Source organism: Convolutriloba macropyga, chromosome 5 (genome assembly GCF_964194025.1).
Source record: "Convolutriloba macropyga chromosome 5, txConMacr16.3, whole genome shotgun sequence".
NCBI lineage: Eukaryota > Metazoa > Xenacoelomorpha > Acoela > Convolutidae > Convolutriloba > Convolutriloba macropyga.
This window is the reverse complement of record NC_134472.1, coordinates 41,417,638-41,438,732: the sequence shown is the minus strand read 5'-3', so window position 1 is coordinate 41,438,732 and position 21,095 is coordinate 41,417,638. Positions and strand designations below refer to the sequence as shown.

Below are 21,095 nucleotides of genomic sequence, written 5' to 3'. Positions count from 1 at the left end.
TTTCATATTTGGAATTAAAGTGTTGAAACAGTAGTAGTAGTAGTAGTAGTAGTAGTAGTAGTAGTAGTAGTAGTAGTAGTAGTAGTAGTAGTAGTACTACTACTACTACTACTACTACTACTGCTACTACTACTACTACTACTACTACTACTACTACTACTACTACTACTACTACTACTACTACTACTACTACTACTACTACTACTACTACTGCTACTACTACTACTACTACTACTACTACTACTACTACTATTACTACTACTACTACTACTACTACTACTACTACTACTACTACTACTACTACTACTACTACTACATCTGTTGCGAAATAAACCATGGGCGTTTTAAATTTCAATGCCCGATCGACATGCAAAAATCATTTAAGCAATAGACTACGAGTTTATCACACTCTATTATTGCTACTATTAGTAAGTAAACAGTGGCCATAAAAGAGTGGTGATAAACTCGTAATGTAATGATTGAAACAGTTTGATAGACTTGTAGTCTAAAAAACTTGTGTGGTGTGTTTGGTGTGCGGTTTGGGTGGTGTTTGTGCGGTCTTTATGTGGTGTGTGTGTGTGTGTGCGGCGTGTGCGGTGGGTGATGAGTGTGTGGTGTGTGTCTGTGGTGTGTGTGTGTGTGTGCTTGTGAGTCTGTGGTGTGTGTGTGGTGTGTGTGTGAGACGCAAGTGTGGTGTGTATGTGTGGTGTGTGTGTGTGTGTGGTGTGTGTTTGTGGTGTGTGTGACGATGTGTGTGTGTGTGATGTGTGCGCTGTGTGTTGTGTGTGAGTTTGTGTGAATCTGGTGCGTGTGCTGTGTTTGTATGTGTTTGTGTTTCTGTGTGCGTGCCTGTGTGTATATGTGAGCGCGCGTGTGCGTGTGTGCATGTGTGTGCGTCTATGTGTGTGTGTTTGTGTCCGTGAGTGCGTGTGTGTGGTTCCTTTGTGTAAGTGTGTCTACATGTGTGTGTGTTTGTGTGTGTGCGTGTGCGTTCGTGTGTGTGTGCGTGTGCGTTCGTGTGTGTGCGTGTGCATGCGTGTGCGTACGTGTGTGTGTGTGCGTGTGTGGTGTGGGTGAATTGTTTATGTGTGTGTATGTGTGTGTGGTGTGTCATGCGTGTCTGCGTGTCCCAGTGTGTTAAGTATTCTGTTATTGTCTGGTGTATTGACTCACTGTCGCGCAGTTTCGCACTGTCTGGTTTGTCGAACCACTGTCGAACAATTTCTGATTGTTCGCGCTATTTCGCACAATTTCGAACAGTTTCGTACAATTTCCCGGAGTTTCGATTCATGCTCCAATTATCGTCTGGACTGTCGAGTCATGGGTGTTTTGTGCCTGGATCGTCTGGTTCATACTTCCACGACCTCAACCCGGGACAGTTTTGTTCTTTCTCTAATTTTGTGAGTAGCAGTATTATACTGCAACAAGTATGTCTTTACTGTGTAAGCAACAGACGACTTTTTTAATAGAGAAGAGTTACAAGAATTCAACTAGACTAGAAGGTAAGTAGTAGAGATTTCTAGGTCTTTAAAATCATAGTAAGTGAGTAATTGAGGTAGTTTTCATATTGAGTGTTTTCAAATTGCTGAGTTTTGCTTAAAAACTCGTGAGAGGGCTCTATTTGTGCACGGTTTGAAAGTCTGTCTGTGTTCTTAGGCTTAATTCTACATATAAACATGGTCTTGAGAAGCATTTTATGATAGGGCCGTGCCTTTTCGGAAATATCCATAATGGCTTAACCTTGATTTAAAGTTTGTCTGTTATGCCCTAGTGATGAGCGGATTCAAATCTTGCAAGAATCTTGCAAGATGATTCAAAACTTGCAAGATTTGAAATTTTTTTATCACTAGGGTGTTCATGATCAACGTTCATAGAAAAAAAAAGAAAACATTGAATTCCAAAATGTTACACACCTTAAAAGTGTCAACAAAATGGCAATGTACAAATTCTAAAATACATAAAACAATAAGAATATATTTTATTTACAACGTTTGGAATACTAAAAACATAAAAAAAAATATTGGATAATAAGGAAACTAAAAACAATGAAAACTTAAAAAAGGTTCCTCAACAAATCTCTGTATTCCAATGCCTTTGGGTCCTTCAGATATTTCTTGAAATAGAATTCTTTCAACCTTATCGAGTTTTTGTCTTTGTTCATATGGAAATTCATTGTACAATATCATGGCTTGCAGCATCAATGATTTATCGAGGAATTCCGAATTACTTTTCATAGCCGGATAAATTTTTCCCGTTCTCGCATTCTGTTTATAATTGGAAGTTTGCAATACATTGTTGTTACTAAAAGCTGGTAATTGTTTCCTAACATATTTCAAGAAAAATACCATACATCGATATTTGAGAAGGAATTCAACAGGCATGATTCTGTTTTTTTATTTTTAAATCAGTCGAGCGATCATACTTTTTTCTTTTGAGACACGCTTTTATTCCCCAATTAAGTTGTTTTTCTAATGTTATCATGAGATTTTTGATACCAACAAGCATAAGAGATGAGTATTGAATGTGACTTAAAACAAGCGCGTTCAATAGTGTTACTCTAGTTTTTATGGGAAAACAGTTCCTTATATCTTTCAAGATTTTGATGCTGCACGCCATTCTGGAGAGTATTCTTTTGATCTCTTCTTTGAAGTTTAATTTGTTGTCTAATATTATTCCTAGATATCTTACCGACGACGATTCTCCTATGTTCACATCGTTAACATTGAGATAAGACGGAGTTCGTGCTTTTTTGATGGAGCAAACACGATATATTCTGTCTTCTTATTGTTCATCATTAATTGATGTGATTGGAAGTAATAACATAGTTTTTCAATATTTTTTTCCAAATAACTTCTGGCTATATTTTCATTAGTATGAGAAGAATAGAGAAAAGTGTCATCGGCGTACTGGATTACTTGACAATTGTCATTATCAATAGCTCTATGAAGATCATTCACATAAATGTTGAACAATATTGGTCCTAATACTGTCCCTTGTGGCACACCTTTGTTAAGTAAAATCCAGTCGGACTCATTTCCCGAGAAAACTACTTTTTGAGTTCTGTCTTTCAAATATGATATAATCAATCGAGGATATGTTTTTTTAAAAATGTAGAGTACTATTGTTAATTAGAAATGGGAGTCATACATACATAAAAATGATACAAAAATTTATACTTATTATAAAAACGGTTACTGTCTGATTTATGTATATCTTCCGAATGTTATAAATGAATCCAGTTGTTCGGAATTCTTATAAATGAATTCAGTTGCCTAGAACGTTCGTTTAACTATTTTGTTTTAATTTCTTTTGGGTTCCTTTAATCAAACAGGGTTAACTTTTTCATAAAGTCATTGTCCGCAAGTTTATCTGCTAATATGTTCAGTAGTAAGTCGAAATTGAGTTCGCGTAGAGATTATTTTTGGACTTTCAGCTATTTTTTTGGTTTCCCTTTTAGATACTTTTTCATGGGTGTACTCTCTGATACCTTGATTACTTATAGCTCCGTTCAAGTGGTAGCAGTGAAATTTTTCAATGGCATTTATTGCTACAATCGGTACCGATATGGTCTGGTGGGCTTAATGTTTGGCTGGAACTAGTAATACCGTTTGAACGGATCAAAACTCTTTAATGCTCCAAATCTCCAATTGGGGTTGATTTCGTACGCATAATTTAGAAAATATGGCAATGTTAGCATTTCGCTAATATATGCGAATTTTTTTTACTCTACATTTATTTCGTAGGACGAGATAGTTATGGTCAATGTATGAGACAGATCAGTATCATGAACACGATAATTGTTCGACTGGATATCTGTTAGAGAGGGATGCTAGAAGTTAACGGATAAATGAAAATGTTCGTGATTAAAAGTTTCTAGCAATGTATCATTTTCCTGATGCAATAATATGGTCATCACCATATCCGGTTGGTACTTCGAAAAAGTATTTTTATCAGAAAAAAACCGCTCCGCGTTCGATCTTGATTCTTTGAGTTCCGGAAAAGAAGCTTTACATTTTAGGCCTCTTCCGTAATATAATAATCGCATATTGGGGGTTATATAGATTTATCTTGGATTCTAGTTGGTTTTTTCGTTTGAGATCAAACTTGGTAAAGTTCCAATTGTATGGTATAGTTGATGCTTTGCCGTTTGTTTGGTCTGAATATAGCTTCGGGTCAATCCTAACTGTGTGCTAGCCCCTTTTGGTCGCTCAGTGTTTCCCTTTCCAAAATAGGGGTTTGTACAAAGCTTCGGTCCCTTCATGTAAAATTTTTTAGCTTTGACCATTTCCGAGATTTGGCAACCTCTAATTTTTCTCGGTTTGAAAAGCTAATTCTTGCTGTCTGATAGCTTTGCTGTTGTTTAGAAGTGGTGCAAACATGTTTATTCACTTTAGTATTATACTGCAACAAGTATCTTTACTGTGTATGCAACAGACGAGTTTTTTTAATAGAGAAGAGTTAGAAGAATTCAACTAGACTAGAAGGTAAGTAGTAGAGGTTTCTAGGTCTTTAAAATCATAATAAGGGAGTAATTGAGTTAGTTTTCATATTGAGTGTTTTCAAATTGGTGAGTTTTGCATAAAAACTCGTGAAAGTGCTCTATTTCTGCACGGTTTGAAATTCTGTCTGTGTTTTTAGGCTTAATTCTACATATAAACATGGTCTTGAGAAGCGTTTTATGATAGGGCCGTGCCTTTTCGGAATTATCCGGAATGGCTTAACCTTGATTTAAAGTTTGTCTGTTATGCCCTAGTGATGAGCGGATTCCAATCTTGCAAGAATCTTGCAAGATGATTCAAAACTTGCAAGATTTGAAATTTTTTCATCACTAGGGTGTTTATGATCAACGTTCATAGAATATGTTCATCTATGAAATCGTGGATATGTTATTTAAAAATGTAGAGTACTATTGTTAATATGTTCATCTATGAAAACGAGGGTATGTTATTTAAAAATGTAGAGTACTATTGTTAATTATCGAAAAAGAATTTTTATCAGAAAAAAACCGCTCCGCGATCGATCTTGATTCTTTGAGTTCCGGAAAAGAAGCGTTACATTTTAGGCCTCTTCCGTAATATAATAATCGCATATTGGGGGTAATATAGATTTATCTTGGATTCTAGTTGGTTTTTTCGTTTGAGATCAAACTTGGTAAAGTTCCAATTGTATGGTATAGTTGATGCTTTGCTGTTTGTTTGGTCTGAATATAGCTTCGGGTCAATCCTAACTGTGTGCTAGCCCCTTTTGGTCGCTCAGTGTTTCCCTTTCCAAAGCAGGGGTTTGTACAAAGCCTCGGTCCCTTCATGTAAAATTTTTTAGCTTTGACCATTTCCGAGATTTGGCAACCTCTAATTTTTCTCGGTTTGAAAAGCTAATTCTTGCTGTCTGATAGCTTTGCTGTTGTTTAGAAGTGGTGCAAATATGTTTATTCACTTTAGTATTATACTGCAACAAGTATCTTTACTGTGTATGCAACAGACGAGTTTTATTAATAGAGAAGAGTTAGAAGAATTCAACTAGACTAGAAGGTAAGTAGTAGAGGTTTCTAGGTCTTTAAAATCATAATAAGGGAGTAATTGAGTTAGTTTTCATATTGAGTGTTTTCAAATTGATGAGTTTTGCATAAAAACTCGTGAAAGTGCTCTATTTCTGCACGGTTTGAAATTCTGTCTGTGTTCTTAGGCTTAATTCTACATATAAACATGGTCTTGAGAAGCGTTTTATGATAGGGCCGTGCCTTTTCGGAAATATCCAGAATGGCTTAACCTTGATTTAAAGTTTGTCTGTTATGCCCTATTGATGAGCGGAATCCAATCTTGCAAGAATCTTGCAAGATGATTCAAAACTTGCAAGATTTGAATTTTTTTCATCACTAGGGTGTTTATGATCAATGTTCATAGAATATGCTCATCTATGAAATTGTGGATATGTTATTTAAAAATGTAGAGTACTGTTGTTAATATGTTCATCTATGAAATCGAGGATATGTTATTTACAAATGTAGAGTACTATTGTTATTTATCGAAAAAGTATTTTTATCAGAAAAAAACCGCTCCGCGATCGATCTTGATTCCTTGAGTTCCGGAAAAGAAGCTTTACATTTTAGGCCTCTTCCGTAATGTAATAATCGCATATTGGGGGTTATATAGATTTGTCTTGGATTCTAGTTGGTTTTTTCGTTTGAGATCAAACTTGGTAAAGTTCCAATTGTATGGTATAGTTGATGCTTTGCTGTTTGTTTGGTCTGAATATAGCTTTGGGTCAACCCTAACTGTGTGCTAGCCCCTTTTGGTCGCTCAGTGTTTCCCTTTCCAAAATCGGGGTTTGTACAAAGTTTCGGTCCCTTCATGTAAAATTTTTTAGCTTTGACCATTTCCGAGATTTGGCAACCTTCAATTTTTCTCGGTTTGAAAAGCTAATTCTTGCTGTCTGATAGCTTTGCTTTTGTTTAGAAGTGGTGCAAACATGTTTATTCACTTTAGTCCTTTTGTTTATTCGTCCTGCGTCTTATGTGAAATCTGATGGAAAACTGGGTTTTCATTGTTTCGTGGTTAAAGTGACGAAATTGAGATTATTTTCCTTCGACTTTTGTGAAAGCGTTTTTTTTAGGATTGTGTCTCCTGTGGCTAAATCCAACTTCACAAAATAATGTAAAAATTGAGTTTCGTAATTATTTCAAGCAAAACTTGCGTGTAATTCCGATGATATCGTTCTATGATTAAAGACAGTTAACTGAATGGTCGCAGCAGTAAGGTGGACCTAGTTAAAGTTATTTTCCCGGCCTTAAGGGTAATAGAGCTAGGACTACTTATTTCTGCGCGCAAAACAGACTTACGTAAGTCTAGAGGGCTAACGGATTCGGGAAAACACTGAAGTAAAACTTCAATTATTACGGCAAGATATATAGAGAAGTTGCAGTCAAGAGTATACATAAAGTGTACAATTTATTTGGGGACTGACTTAAGAAAAATAAACATGCGCTATTTAAAAGAGGACAGAGTCTTCTAATACAGTGGCGCTATTTAAAAGAGGACAAAGTCTTCAAATACACAATATAGATTTCATTCTGATGCCATGAAAAAGAAATTTCGATCTTCTTTTGCAGTATCAGAGGACGTTGTCATTATTTGAATGGAAGATTCGCTTACCCTATCTCCCGATATTATCAGAAAAAGCAGTTAGAAAGTTTTGTCGTTGAGTATAAATTTTAGCCCGGGTCGATGTGTCAACGCTAAAAATTGCCAAAAATGCAAGATTTGCGTTCATTGCGATGAAAAGATGTAAGAATTGCAATTTTTAGCGTTGAATGCGTTGAATGCATTGAATGCGGTGAAAAAATTACAAAATTTTACCGCTAAAAATTACTGTAATTTTTTTGCAGTGAATTTTCGTAAGATTCGCGTTTTTTAGCGGAGAAATTTATATTTTAACCGCTTCGGGTTGAGAGCGGCTCATCGCTTAAGCGGTGAAAATAAACAATTCACCGCTAAAAAACTCAAATCTTACAAAAACTGCAAATCTTAATAAATTCAACGCATTTTTTAATTGAATTTCATTTAAATTCCCAGGGAATATCATTGAAGTAAGTGACAGATGGCGCGGTGTTATTAGAAGTTGTTGACATGCAGGAGGTGAGAGGTTCGAACCCTTGTACGTCAGTTGCTTTTTTGTAAGAAATCCGGTGAGTGCGGTGAAAATGAAAAATTCACCGCTAAAAACCGCAAATCGTACAAAAATTCACCGCTTTCACCGCATTCATCGCAAAAAGATGCGGGCGCTTTGCGGTGAAACTTATTTGTTTTCAGCGCTATTCACCGCAATTCTTAGATTATTTTTTCCACAAAACCTCGACTCTGTATACTCTCCAACTGGCTCACTCTAGAAAAGTTCAGGTGAATTTACTTGAAAAAACACCCAAACTTACCTGAACAGTTGTCGCTGTTAATTTGAGTTCAGGTTAATATATGGGTTGTTTTCTTTTCATTGCGTCTTCAAACAACTGAAATTTAGGATATGAATAAAATACTATCTACATTTGATGTCAAGATTTAGCTCACCCCACTTTCCTACCAAAATTGGACCTGATGTTGCGTTGTAAGTCTTTTGAGTCATCATAATTGTCAAAACTGCTCATGGTAAATTAAAATACAGCAATGTAGTTTTTTTCTCGCATTCTTAAGAACAAGTAAATAAACAAACGCGTATAATGAGTACAGTATAAATGTATTTTTTGCATGTGTTTGTGGTTTTCGTTTTTGTAATAAAGAGAAGACACACTGTTAACGTGAATAATTTAAGTTATCGAATTTATATAATTATTTGAAGCGCAGTAACTGGCTGTCAATCCGCAAAAAAACATCTGAAAATACTTTGTCCAGACTTACCAGTTTGCATAGTTTTTGTACCCGCACACCATTCGAATACTCTAAGGTGAAACGGGCAAGTATAGGGCATAAAACGATTATAATATCAACTTTTTATGAGTTAATTAGGAGACACAAATCTAGAATTGGACCTATGAAAAGACCACGCTCGACCAAAATTGGGTATGATTGGCATGTGGGAACCAAGGGTGCTGTCACTGACATGACTTCTTTTTTGTCGAAAACGAACGGAAGTGACTTTCGACAAGAGCCTCACAACACAAATCACAATCATACAAAACACTCGCAATCAAAGGAAACTAATATATTTAATCTAAATCAGAATAACAAACAACATTTTTTTATTAGCACATTCGAACGATAACCCCCACCCAAATTAAGATGTTTTGATAACATATTTTGACGCCCAACCACATCAGGCAACGAATTCAACCCCCGAAAAAGCTAAGTATTGCTCTAAAAAATTGATTGAAATGGGAAACAATTGATCTGCACCATGAGTTTTTTTGATGTTTCAGTATCCAAAGATCTAGAAATTTTACAAATACAGACCAAATGTAACATCAAGAGGGTTCGAAAAACATCACAACAAACTGAAAGCAGATCCAAAAGACCAAAAGACAGTCTTTAAAAATTGATCTTATTATTTACCCGCGCGCTCTGTTTTTGGTTTACCTGTTTTTGGTTTCGCTCTGTTATAGAGCAAAAATTGTTCCATAAGATCAAACTCGATGACAAAACGAGTCAGCGTGAACTACTTCGTTTTGTTGCTTCCATCTTTGATCCCTTAGGAATTATCGCCCCCTTTACAATAAGATTCCGCAAAGTTCTCCAAGCAGCATGGAACCACGGTCCAAAATGGGACAAGCCATTACAGCTCGATGAGAATTCTGATTTCGGGAATCTGAAAAAAGAACTTTCGTCTTTTCAGGATGTACATCTTCCTCGCAAACTGTTAAACGAGATACCGATTTCATCGATTGAACTACAGACGTTCACAGATGCATCCGAGTTAGCATTATCAGCAGTCAGTTATCCACGAATTGAACACATTGACGAATCCGTCTCAGTCGCATTTGTGATTGGTAAAGCAAGAGTTGCGCCAATAAAACGGATGACGATTCCTAATTTGGAATTACAGGCTGCGGTATATGGTGCTCAACTAGCTCAATTTGTCAAAGATGAGATGGATATAAAAATCCATAAACAAGTTTTTTGGTCTGATAGTACGACCGTTTTGTATTGGCTACGGACTCCTGAGATTCGTCGTCGGATCTTCATTGCTAACAGACTAGCCAAAATTTTAGACGTTTCCTCTGCCCAAGATTGGTTCTACATTTCGTCTACCAGAAATCCAGCTGACGATGGTACCCGAGGCTACAACATTCACCAGATGCATGTCAACTCACGTTGGCTGTTAGGCCCATCCTTTTTGTCTAAAAAAAAACACGTGACCGAAACAGGATTTACTTTCTGCTCAACATGTTAAAATTATAATGACAGATCCAATAAAAGAACTGAAATGCCGAATTGACATATCGCGTTTCAGCAACTGGAATCGTTTACTTAGAGTTGCAGCGCTTTGCTTCTTGTTTGCAGATAAATGCAGAAAAAAGGAATCCATTTTGTCACTAGCACATTATTCAAAAGCGTACAATTACTTGATAAAAAGTGCCCAGCATCAAGATTTTAAATCGGAAATTTCGAACTTAAGAAAAGGTATTGCAGTATCATCTGCCAGTAGAATTTTATCATTATTGCCATTCGTCGATCATAACCAGCGCTTGCGTGCTCGAGGACGATTGTCTAAAGCACTGAGACTAGGAACTGCGCGCTTCCCGTTGATCGTAGATGGAAATAATCAGAGTGTTAGACTAATGGTAAAACATTTTCACCAAACAAACATGCATTGTGGCACAGAACAAACTAGAAGTTTATTAATGGAACTTTATTTTGGATTCTTAGGTGCAGGTCGGTAGTCAAACAAACAGTTAGGCAATGCATTCCATGCAGACGTATGATCCAAGAAGTAGCTGCCGCCCAAATGGCTGACCTCCCAGAGTTCAAATTACCAAGAGATAATCATCAAGTTTTTCAAACCACAGGCTTAGACTTCGTAGGACTCTTTCCAGTTAAAGAAAATGGAAGAAACAGGCCTAGAAACATACTCCTCTTCACGTGTTTAGTAGTATGCGCTGTCCATCTAGAAGTTGCCGTCGACTTGACAACAGAATCAGCAATCAATTGCATCCGTCGCTTTATAAGCCGTAGAGGAAAACCAAAAAAATCTTTTCCGATTGCGGAAAATCTTCTGTTGGATCAAATAACTCTTTTGCAATCCAGTATTGCAAGCCTTAGAAATTCCCATGATTTTGCAAGTCATTTGCATCTGATGCAGGTCGAAACTGAGTGGGTGTTTAACCCTCCTGCGGCTCCACACTTCGGTGGAAGTTGGGAACGCCTAGTGCAGATATTCAAGTTATCTCTGTACAAAGTAATTGGGTCGAGAACCCTTTCAGATGATATTTTGTGGACATTGGTATGTGAGATTGAATCCAATATGAATTCTAGACCTCTAACTAATGTCACGAGTGAAATTAACGATCCTCTGCCTCTCACGCCTAACCAATTTTTACTCGGAAGAGCGTCAGTTAACTACCCTCCTGGTCTTTTCGAAACGCAAAAGGTCACCGTGTCCAGGTCATGGAAATCTGCTCAAGAACTAGCCTCGCATTTTTGGAAGAGATTTCTTTGCGAATACATCCCTAATCAACAGACAAGGTCGAAGTGGAACAAAACTTCTGAAAACCTCAAGGTAAAAGAGTTGGTTTGGCTGCTTGAAGACTTCACGCCACGAAGTCTCTGGCCTCTTGCAAAAGTTATAGAAATTCATCCCGGTTCAGATGGTGTAGTACGCTCCGTGAAACTGAACACTCCACATGGCGAGAAAGTAAGACCATTCATCAAGCTAAGCAAAGTCTTAACAAACAAATGAGTTATTTTGTGTTCTCGTTCTCACGAGCAGATGTATACTTTAGTTTTCAATAGGAAAAGGTATAGAATTGTAAGTCAAGTCGTCTCCAAAAGTTGATGCAAAAAGTTACATTATTGCAAAGTTTCACATCAAATGTCTAATTTTTGGGATCTTTAGTCAAGCATTGTTACCATATTTGCAGTCCTTTTGTCCCTTTCAGTCGCCCATAAATTTGGTTCCTCCCAAACTTCCTTTTCCAATTATTATATTTGCGATCGATTATCCTATCTTGTCTTATCTTGTTGATTTTACACCGATATCATACAGTACAGCAACAGTTCGTGATCCTACAGTTGGGGCCGAGGATGTCACTGACATGACTTCTTTTTTGTCGAAAACGAACGGAAGTGACTTTCGACAAGAGCCTCACAACACAAATTACAATCATACAAAACACTCGCAATCAAAGGAAACTAATATATTTAATCTAAATCAAAATAACAAACAACATTTTTTTATTAGCACATTCGAACGATAACCCCCACCCAAATTAAGTTGTTTTGATAACAGGTGCTATGAAAAGGACTTGGCTAGACTTTATTAATCACCTGGACCTGACACTTGTCACTCTGGACATTTGCTCAACCCAAAAAGTTAAGCTGGAGTTTTGCTTGACCAAACTTGGGCTCTGGATTTTTCTTCGACCAAAATGTTTGACCAAAATTCGGTAGAGCAATAAGTCAAGAAAAAGCCTTTTCACGAGTCTTTCTGACCAGGTCAAACCCATTGTCAAATCACAGGTCAAGCAAAATTTTTTTTTCGCTAGTCTGCAATTTTGCTTCGAAAATTTTGCGTGCATTTATATTGCTCACTATTGCTTATAATTTAGTCAACATGTGCGATCTTTCATGTTTTGCGATACTGAAGAAAGTAATGTGTATATGAGTGCTTCCGCTTCATGGAGCGACCTCTATCAATTCATAAATTTGCCAATTTTGCATTTATTAAAGTTAGCATTTTTTTAACTAATATTTTCTTAAGTTAATATTTCTTGTTAATTTTACTTAAAAAACATTAATAATAAAAATAATTTTATACATATTCTCTCTCCAATATTTAAAAAAAATAATTTATTAATTTAATAATTTAATAATAGTCTAAGACTCATAGAATCTAATTTAACAATAGAACCTAAGTTCACCATTACTATCTCTAATGCCTCTATCATCAAATGGATCTATAGCTATCTTATACTGTTTCTTAGTTTCTAAATGACGCTTCTTACTATCAATAGTATAATTAGTTACATACTAAGTTTTACCTTCATATATACCATTAGTATAATCTTCCAAATAAATTTGGTTTCTAATAGTAGCCTTAATTATTCCTTTTAACTTCTTTTCTTCTTCTCCTTTAACTGAGGTGTAACAATATGCATTAGCTTTAAGGAAACAAGCTTCTATAATAGTATCATTAGGTATTTCATCTTTCATCTTACCTAACTCTGAGTATTGTAATATACCACTTATCTTATTCATTTCTTTTCTATATTACTATCCAATGGAACATTTATGTTTAGAATTATACTATCAGTATCTGTATAATGATAACTACAATCTATCTCTTTCTCAAAATTTTCATTTATAGCTTTATACATAAACAGTTTAGCTTTCTCTAATATAACAAAACTAAAATAATTAAACTTATCTAACCTAACATTACCTCTTGTTTTATGCACAGCCACTAGATCATCATCAAACTCTACAGCATATTTAAAACTAATTTTTTTTTCTAATTTAATATATCTATCTACATCATTAACTAACTCTACATCTTGTCTATTGTACACATTTTCTACTGTTTTTCCATAGAAGGCATTATTCATTAACCTAAAGAATACATCACGAAATTTATCTCTCATAGCTTTAGCTTCCTTTCTTCGCTGAATATTAAACTCAATATAAGGCTTTAAGCATTCATTTTTTTACTATACTCTAACCTTAGCTTAATTGTAATATCATTTGACTTCATCTAACTTCATCTCCGGTGAACGAAGCTCCATTATCCAAATACCAATCTAATATCTCTCCATCAATTACATAGTCTACCTTGTCTGTTAAGTTCTTTTTTTCATTTTGATAGTCTGTAAATTGATCAATGTCTCCACTTGTCTTTTCTGTGTTAAAGCTAGATCTAGTGTATACTAGATTATCACAAACACCAATCTCACCAGTAGGTAAAGCTTGCACCATAGCAGAAGCATACAATGAGCTGAAATCTAAATACTTCAAAAAACTTTCTTTCCCACTATACAGAGGAATTACTTTTACATTTTACATGACATCGACCTAACACTGAAGACATGTCTCCTCTAATACCACGTTGTATTGTATCATAGACATTAACTGTATTTTCTTTATAATATATAAGTCTAACCAGCAGCCTTGAAAAAACATGCCAAAAATAAACAAAAACCACGCGAACCTGAAATGCCAATTAAAACATTAGTTGAAAAAAAGATCAGATGGACTTAACCAGGAAAATCACAAACAATCACAAACGATTGTATGAAGTAAACCAGAGCACCAGTAATCAACAAATAGATATTAATGAAATATGTGAAATAAGTAATAATACGGAAAACCTAAATCAATATAACATTGATCAATTTGAAGATGCAGTCTCTAACGTTCTAATTGGAATCAAAAACACATATGATAGAAAAAATTTTAAAGGAGGACCAAAATTTGCACTATTTTGTAGTTATTGTAGTTCTCACGGACATACAAAAGGCAGATATTGCGAGAGACCACAAAGAGAACAACAACAAAAACCACAAGAAAGATCATTCTACGGGCATATGCGAAAGAACCAAAACCTACCAAATAGACAAATTAGCTCTAACAATGTAATTGGTAGACAACTACCACCAACTTCACCAATTTATAATAATCATAGAAGCAGAACACCTAATAGAAGTAGCAGATACCCAAGTAACCAAAGTAATAAGTCGTACAACAATAATAGCAGATACTTGAGCAGATCATATAGTATTAATCGATCATACAGGAATAACCGATCTTATAGCAACAATAGATCTCGGAAGAGATACGACAATAATAACCGCAACAGATCGCAAAGCTATAATAGAAACAATAATAATAATAGTAAATATTCAAATAACCGAAATTGCAGCAATAGCTATCACCGTAATAATAACTATAACCGACCAAATTACAATAAACGGAGTAATTCAAGAAACAATTTGCGTTCACCATATCACTCCAGATCACCTTACAATAGAAACATAAATTCAAATAATAATAACAACAACAATAACGGAAATAGATACAATAGTAACGATAGAAATAGACATTCAAGTAACAGAAATCAAACCTAGGGACGAAATAATAATTCAGATAACCGCAATCAACAGAAACCAAACCAAAGACAAAGTAGAAATAACGGCATAAATAACATAGAAGAAAAACAACGGGATAATGAAACAGACCCACCAGGTATTTTTGAATACCATTATTCGACAGATTCATCAGATCAAGATCATCAAATCCTAGATAAATTTTACAGTGCACAGGAAGACGCTTGTAATTCGATAAACACCATCGAATCAAACCCTACTTGGATACTACCAATGTACCAATGTACAATTTTGGAAACTGATTCACCAAACAAAAACCGATACTAGAAATTGATTTCCTATTGGATTCAGGAGCAACTTTAAGTCTCCTATATGAAGACACTTGGAATTAACTAAAATATAATAACCCACACTTACAGCAAACGAAATCGACTAAAACGCTAACAGCGGCAAATAACAGAAAAATTCAAACCTTGGGAACAATAAATTTAAACTTGACACCAGAAAGGGTATCCAATAATAGACACAATCCACACACGACTTTCAACATATTATTCTATATAACACACTGCAATCACAATATACTCGGAACACCATTCTATAAAGAGCACATTGAAACTATTAAAGCTAACACCAACAAATTAACAATCAATACCTCGACAAACATTGAGAATGATATCATATTCTTTCAAAATACAACCAAAGAATACCCTTACTACTCGAGAGTATACCCTGTATACAACAAGGAAACTCAATATTTCGAACCACACGAACTCAAATGTTTACCATTTCCAATTCCTATATTCGAAAGAATGGAAAAGTCCAATGAAAAAATCCTGTATGGATCACTACATTACTTTGAACCGATCAACAAATATCACAACCTCTCATTTACAGATATTAAAGATCTAACAAAAGGAAATGAAAACTTCGCAGAAATTTACCTAATAAATAAAAATAAACACAAAATGATTCTAAAAATTGAACTAATAGTATTCATATACCAAAATACAACATTCAAAGTGTTCCATATGCAGATTTATCAAACTAATTCTTCAGACCTATTCTCAGCACTATATCACCTCACCTCTGAAAATGAAAACGATTTTAAAGAAATTCTCCAAATCCAAATTCACGAAACTATAAACCAAGTTGCAAAATTTGAGAGAAAACCAAACTTCAAATGTAAGTTTAATATAACCAAAAACAGCGATAAAGACAAAGAATTCATACAAAAGTTTGATTTCCAACAATCACACTTGACTCAAGAACAATTTGATAAAGTAGTAGAAATAATCTTGAAATACAAAAATGTATACGCTACTACAAAATTCGACGTTGGAAAACAAAGGTAAAACTTAACCTAACTATGAAAAAAGACGCTATCTTCAAAAAACAAAGAGTTAGCAAAGTACCTATTCACCTAAGAGACAGAATACAGAAACTAATCGACGTTCTAAAGAAATACGACATATTATCTCCAGTCAATAAAGAACAACAATCAACCGGCAATACATTTACAAACCCAGTGATTATTTTAAGAAAGGGAGAATCACTAAAAATCGTCTTATATGCACGATACCTGAATAGTATGATAGACGAGTCTAAATGTAATTGGCCTATAAAACCAGTAGACGTAGCACTAACCAGAATAAACGGAACAATTTTTACTAAAGCAGATTTGAACATCGCATATAACAAAATACCTTTAGTTAACGAATCAATGAGTATACTCACTTCACAATTGGAAACGAACAATACTGTTTCAAACGACTATTTTATGGTATATCCATTGCACCAGTGGAATTCGCATCAATACTAACACATTTCTTGTATCCATTGATGAAGAGAGGAACAGTAATCACCTACGTAGATGATATCTTCATTCAAACAACAACATATGAACAAATGTACGAAACCTTGGAAGAATATCACAAAATACTGCAAAAAGAAAACCTTAAAGCAGCGCCTGATAAAACATACTTCATGTTGAAAAAAATTAAATTTCTCGGACATATAATAGAAAACAAGAAAATTAAACCATTAACTTCACGAATAGAAGGATTGCAGAAACTCGTACCCCCAAACAGTATGAAATCATTACAGAGATATCTTGGAACCATAAACGTCTGAGCCAAATATGTCTATGGAATGCAACCAATACTTCAAGCTCTTTATAAATTATTACCCAAAGAATCAGAATTTAAATGGACAAAGGAACACCAAACAGTATTTGAAAAAATGAAACAGACAATAACCAAACAACTCGAAATTACAATTAGAAAACAACTAGAAAAATCAGCTGTCATTGGTATCGAAAATCAACTGATACCGGCATAATCCTAAATTTCCGTAGCTGTGCACCGTTACAACATAAGAGAAACGTGATTCAAGGGACTGTGCATAGGATTTTTAATGCGACCAGTGACTGGCAATCCTTTGATGTACCTCTTAAGAAAAATCAAGAGATCTGGACTGAAAATCAATACCCAACGGAGTGGTCCTCCAGTATTGTTAATGAGAAGTTGGATAAAATAATCGCGAAGGAAAAAATCACAGCAAAACCACCCCAAAATGAACACCATCTTAAAAAAGCTAAAAGTCTTAACAATAGGGAGCCTAAACCTAGGTTTTTTGTTCAATACAGAGGAAAGATCACGCAAAATTTTGCAAGTTGACTGAAAAAACTGTGTGATATTCAAATCATTTTCACAACAAGAAAGCTAAGAACTTGCTTGCCCACCCTAAACTTACCTTTTGATAAGAATCTGAAATCCCATGTGGTATATAAAGTTACATGTAATGAATGCAGTTCCATCTATGTTGGCCAAACCAGCCGACACTAGAATTTCAGAGCATCTAAAGAAGGATTCTGGACAACACCTTGTTGAATGTTGTGGAACAACGCATAACGTAAAATGGGAGATTCTTGATGCATGTCGCGGGGTTGAAAAACTAATGACGATAGAAGCAATCTACATCAAAAATCTGAAACCGCAATTAAATACGCGCGATGAATATCGGGGGAGGGAATTGAAATTGAAGTACTAGTTCAAAAACAAAAATTTGACTTTTGAAATTCAAAAAATATTCTGGTACATGTTAATTCGAAATTTTGTCAACCCCAAAATGTAAAAAATAAAAACAGATAGGAATGAACGTAAAAATCCCTTTTCAGGAATAGAAAGCATTATACCCGGAATTTTCATAAAATCCGGAATATAAAATGAATTGATTTTAGTGTAATAAGTGTAAGTGAAATGTTGTAAATGTGATTTTAACTGTAAATAATTTCAAAAATTTGATGTTATTTTAACTCATTTCTTAGAATTATAGTCAAAGACAAGTTCATATACTTTGTAAATTATTTCATTTTTTTTAAACATGACGATGAACGCAATGTTCGAAAACGTTCGTTTTAGTTAATCAATTTAAGTTTTATTGACAATTACTTCTCTGCATCGAAATTACATTGCCTGATGCAAGAAAACCATTTTAAATCTTAACCGATGCATCAAACACCGGATTAGGTGCAGCATTATTACAACACACCCTACAGAAAACAAAATGAACCTGATCTCAGCGAATTCGAGATTATTTACACCTATTAAAATGAGAATATCAACTCTCATTAGAGAATGTAGTGCAATAATATTCGCATTGACTGAATATGAATTCCTGTTAACGGGATCGAAACTTCCCATAAAATTATTTTCTGATCATAAACCTATAATATATCTATTCACCCAGAAAAATAAAACTAATCATAGAGTGTATAGGTTTCAGCTAATCCTAATGAAATTCCCAAACCTCCATAATATATGGACAGAAGGAAAAAACTTAGCACTACCTGACCTACTTAGTAGAACCTTCAACGAAGAGCACTTCGCAAAAACAATGGATATCACAGTTGTAATTCCCGAAAATATAAAATTCTTCTTCGCAAAAACACCTTTTGGTAATAATATTGAATGCCAATATAGTATATGCTACACTAACGTTGACAAAACAGATCAAACACATTATCCCCTACTTGCTAACATTCATAATAACTTCTTTGAAGTTAATATTGACAAAAATCAATACCAACCCATATCACATGAAAAATTCAAAAATGAAACAAAAACAAACCTAATACCGAAAAATAAACCAAAAATAAAAAACTGGAAATTACCGATAATTGAAAAAGACGACCTTATAATAAACCGAAACCAAAAAGGACCTTACATTGATCATCACGATGACGACTACCTTCGTTTACTGAATAATATTAAGTCAACAGAACCTCAATTTGAAAAATTTAAAATTAACGACATCATTTATGATGAAAACACGAAGATTATCACCTCCTAAAATAAAGAAACACAAATCCTAGAACCAGTGCTACATAAAATAAAAGTGTGGAAAACACATAATATTAAACCAAATTCAGTTACACATGAAATTAGAGGAAACAAAGGACTACTTGCATACTATAGAAAATTTAAATCGGTAATAATAGACGAAAACACCTCACTCATGACGATGCTAATAAAAATAAAGAAAAAACCACTCATCCGAAATTGCTTACCCCTCACTATTTCCCAAACCTACATACTTGGATAATAATTTTAATAGAAGATTGCTCCAAATTCCAAACTAATAAAATATTTGCAAAGAACCATGATAAAGCAAATACTGAACACCTGGCGTCTACAAAAACCTACTTCAATGAAATGATAATGATAGATACCAAAGGACAAATTAACCCACCGTCTGACGGAAATCAATATCTTTTCGTAATAGTAGACGCATGCTCACACTTTGTCACAATCATGTATGCACCAAGAAATAATGCACATTACGCATACACCGCATTTCTTGAACATTGGTTTACGAAATTTGGATTACCTGAAGAACTCCGATCAGATAACGGATCTTAGTACATAAATACAAAACTAAATCACCTATCCAAAAATTTTGAAATTAAGTTTAAACCAAGTACAAGGTATGCACCTCGGACCAATGGTCCTGCAGAAGGTACCAACCGTATTATTGGACAATTCATAAGAACATTAGTAGATGCGAAATACAATAATTGGTCACGAAAAGCAAAATTCTTTCCATACGCTTATAATACACAATATCAAACCAGATTGTGAATGTCACCTTATGAAGTAGTTTTTAACCAAAAACCGCGAAAATCAACACAAGTTAAATTAGGAACAACCACAGATGAACCCGGAAATTGTAAACCTTCAGACAGTAGTCTTTGTAAAACACAACCTACACATACAAATCTGGAACACCAATTCAGTCGCCCAAAATTAGCAAAATTGGATAAAGAAACATTTGCTAAATTGTTCTTGGATAAAGAGAAACAATTCAATGAAAACTATCAGAAAATAACAAGAATTCTACAAAATTGAAAGAAGATCACAGATGAAATGAATACTAGATTTAGAACAGCTAATTCATTACAAAAATCACAAATTTGTATTATTAACGAACCAACAACAAGTAGAAAAAGTTTCGAAGAAATTTTTCCCTCTGAAAACAGGACCATACTTGATAATTGAAAAATCAACCGCTACAACATACATCTTACAAGATCAGAATAAAGACAGAATCACTATTCACCGAAATCACATAGTCCCATATTACCCAAATGAAAAACATATTAAAGAAGAGTTACAAAACTATCTAATGGATAATCACATTCCGATATTGAAACAACCGAGTAAAACGATAAATAAAAACATCGAGACAAAAAATAATTTTTATAGATCAAAAATTAGATACCAAAATTTCAGAAAAAACAACACCGTATAATCTAAGAAAAAGAAGTGTAATAATACAAAAATATTAAAATACCTAATCTTATAATCAAAGTGAAAAACTTAATCGATAATTGTTTTGTAAAAGCTCTACCTATTGATCGAATAAACTTAAAATTATGTTAAGCTTTGTCAATCGATCATTCACATTTCGTATTCTGGATACACATTTGAAATCTCGTGTACATATTTAATCACCATCCTGCTTTTGTCCATTCTATACTCACTAGTATGTATTATCCTTTTAAACAACACCTAGTGTATAGTATTATAATTCGTTGCTTTGCATTACACCTATATTGCATTGAACTAACCATTCAATTATATTTCTAACCATATTAATCATTTTCATTGTGCACCTTTTCATTGTACATTTTCATTGTACACATATCAGTCTAATAGCTAATGTCTATTTTTCAGTGTCCCAGTCTATTCTTTTCAATCATTTTCTACGTACACCTTTCATTCTTTCAATTTTGTAATGATGATCTCAACTTCTAATTACCCATACCTATCATTATGATCGTTTCCCTATCATAAAT

At 34.4% G+C, this 21,095-nt stretch overlaps 3 protein-coding genes across 5 annotated transcripts in view; 1 reads left to right on the top strand and 2 right to left on the bottom strand.

Moving 5' to 3' along the window:
• LOC142340016 (uncharacterized) overlaps positions 1-8,362 on the bottom strand; it is a 139,308-nt gene extending 130,946 nt beyond the window's left edge. Inside the window, exon 1 of one of the 2 annotated variants that reach the window (XM_075390413.1) lies at positions 8,058-8,362. In XM_075390413.1, the coding sequence (XP_075246528.1) occupies positions 8,058-8,134 (77 nt within the window). In that variant the 5' untranslated portion in view covers positions 8,135-8,362. The remainder of the gene's footprint in view (positions 1-8,057) is intronic. The other variant, XM_075390412.1, reaches the window with a different exon arrangement.
• The window catches only part of LOC142339396 (uncharacterized), a 503,522-nt gene that overhangs the window by 241,228 nt on the left and 241,199 nt on the right, over positions 1-21,095 (bottom strand). The gene's annotated exons all lie outside the window — the stretch shown is intronic.
• LOC142340370 (uncharacterized) lies at positions 8,207-11,379 on the top strand. Its single transcript, XM_075390946.1, has 4 exons — positions 8,207-8,210; positions 9,086-9,800; positions 10,350-10,500; positions 10,783-11,379. Exons 1-4 carry the CDS (start codon positions 8,207-8,209, stop codon positions 11,377-11,379), a joined length of 1,467 nt encoding a protein of 488 aa, XP_075247061.1.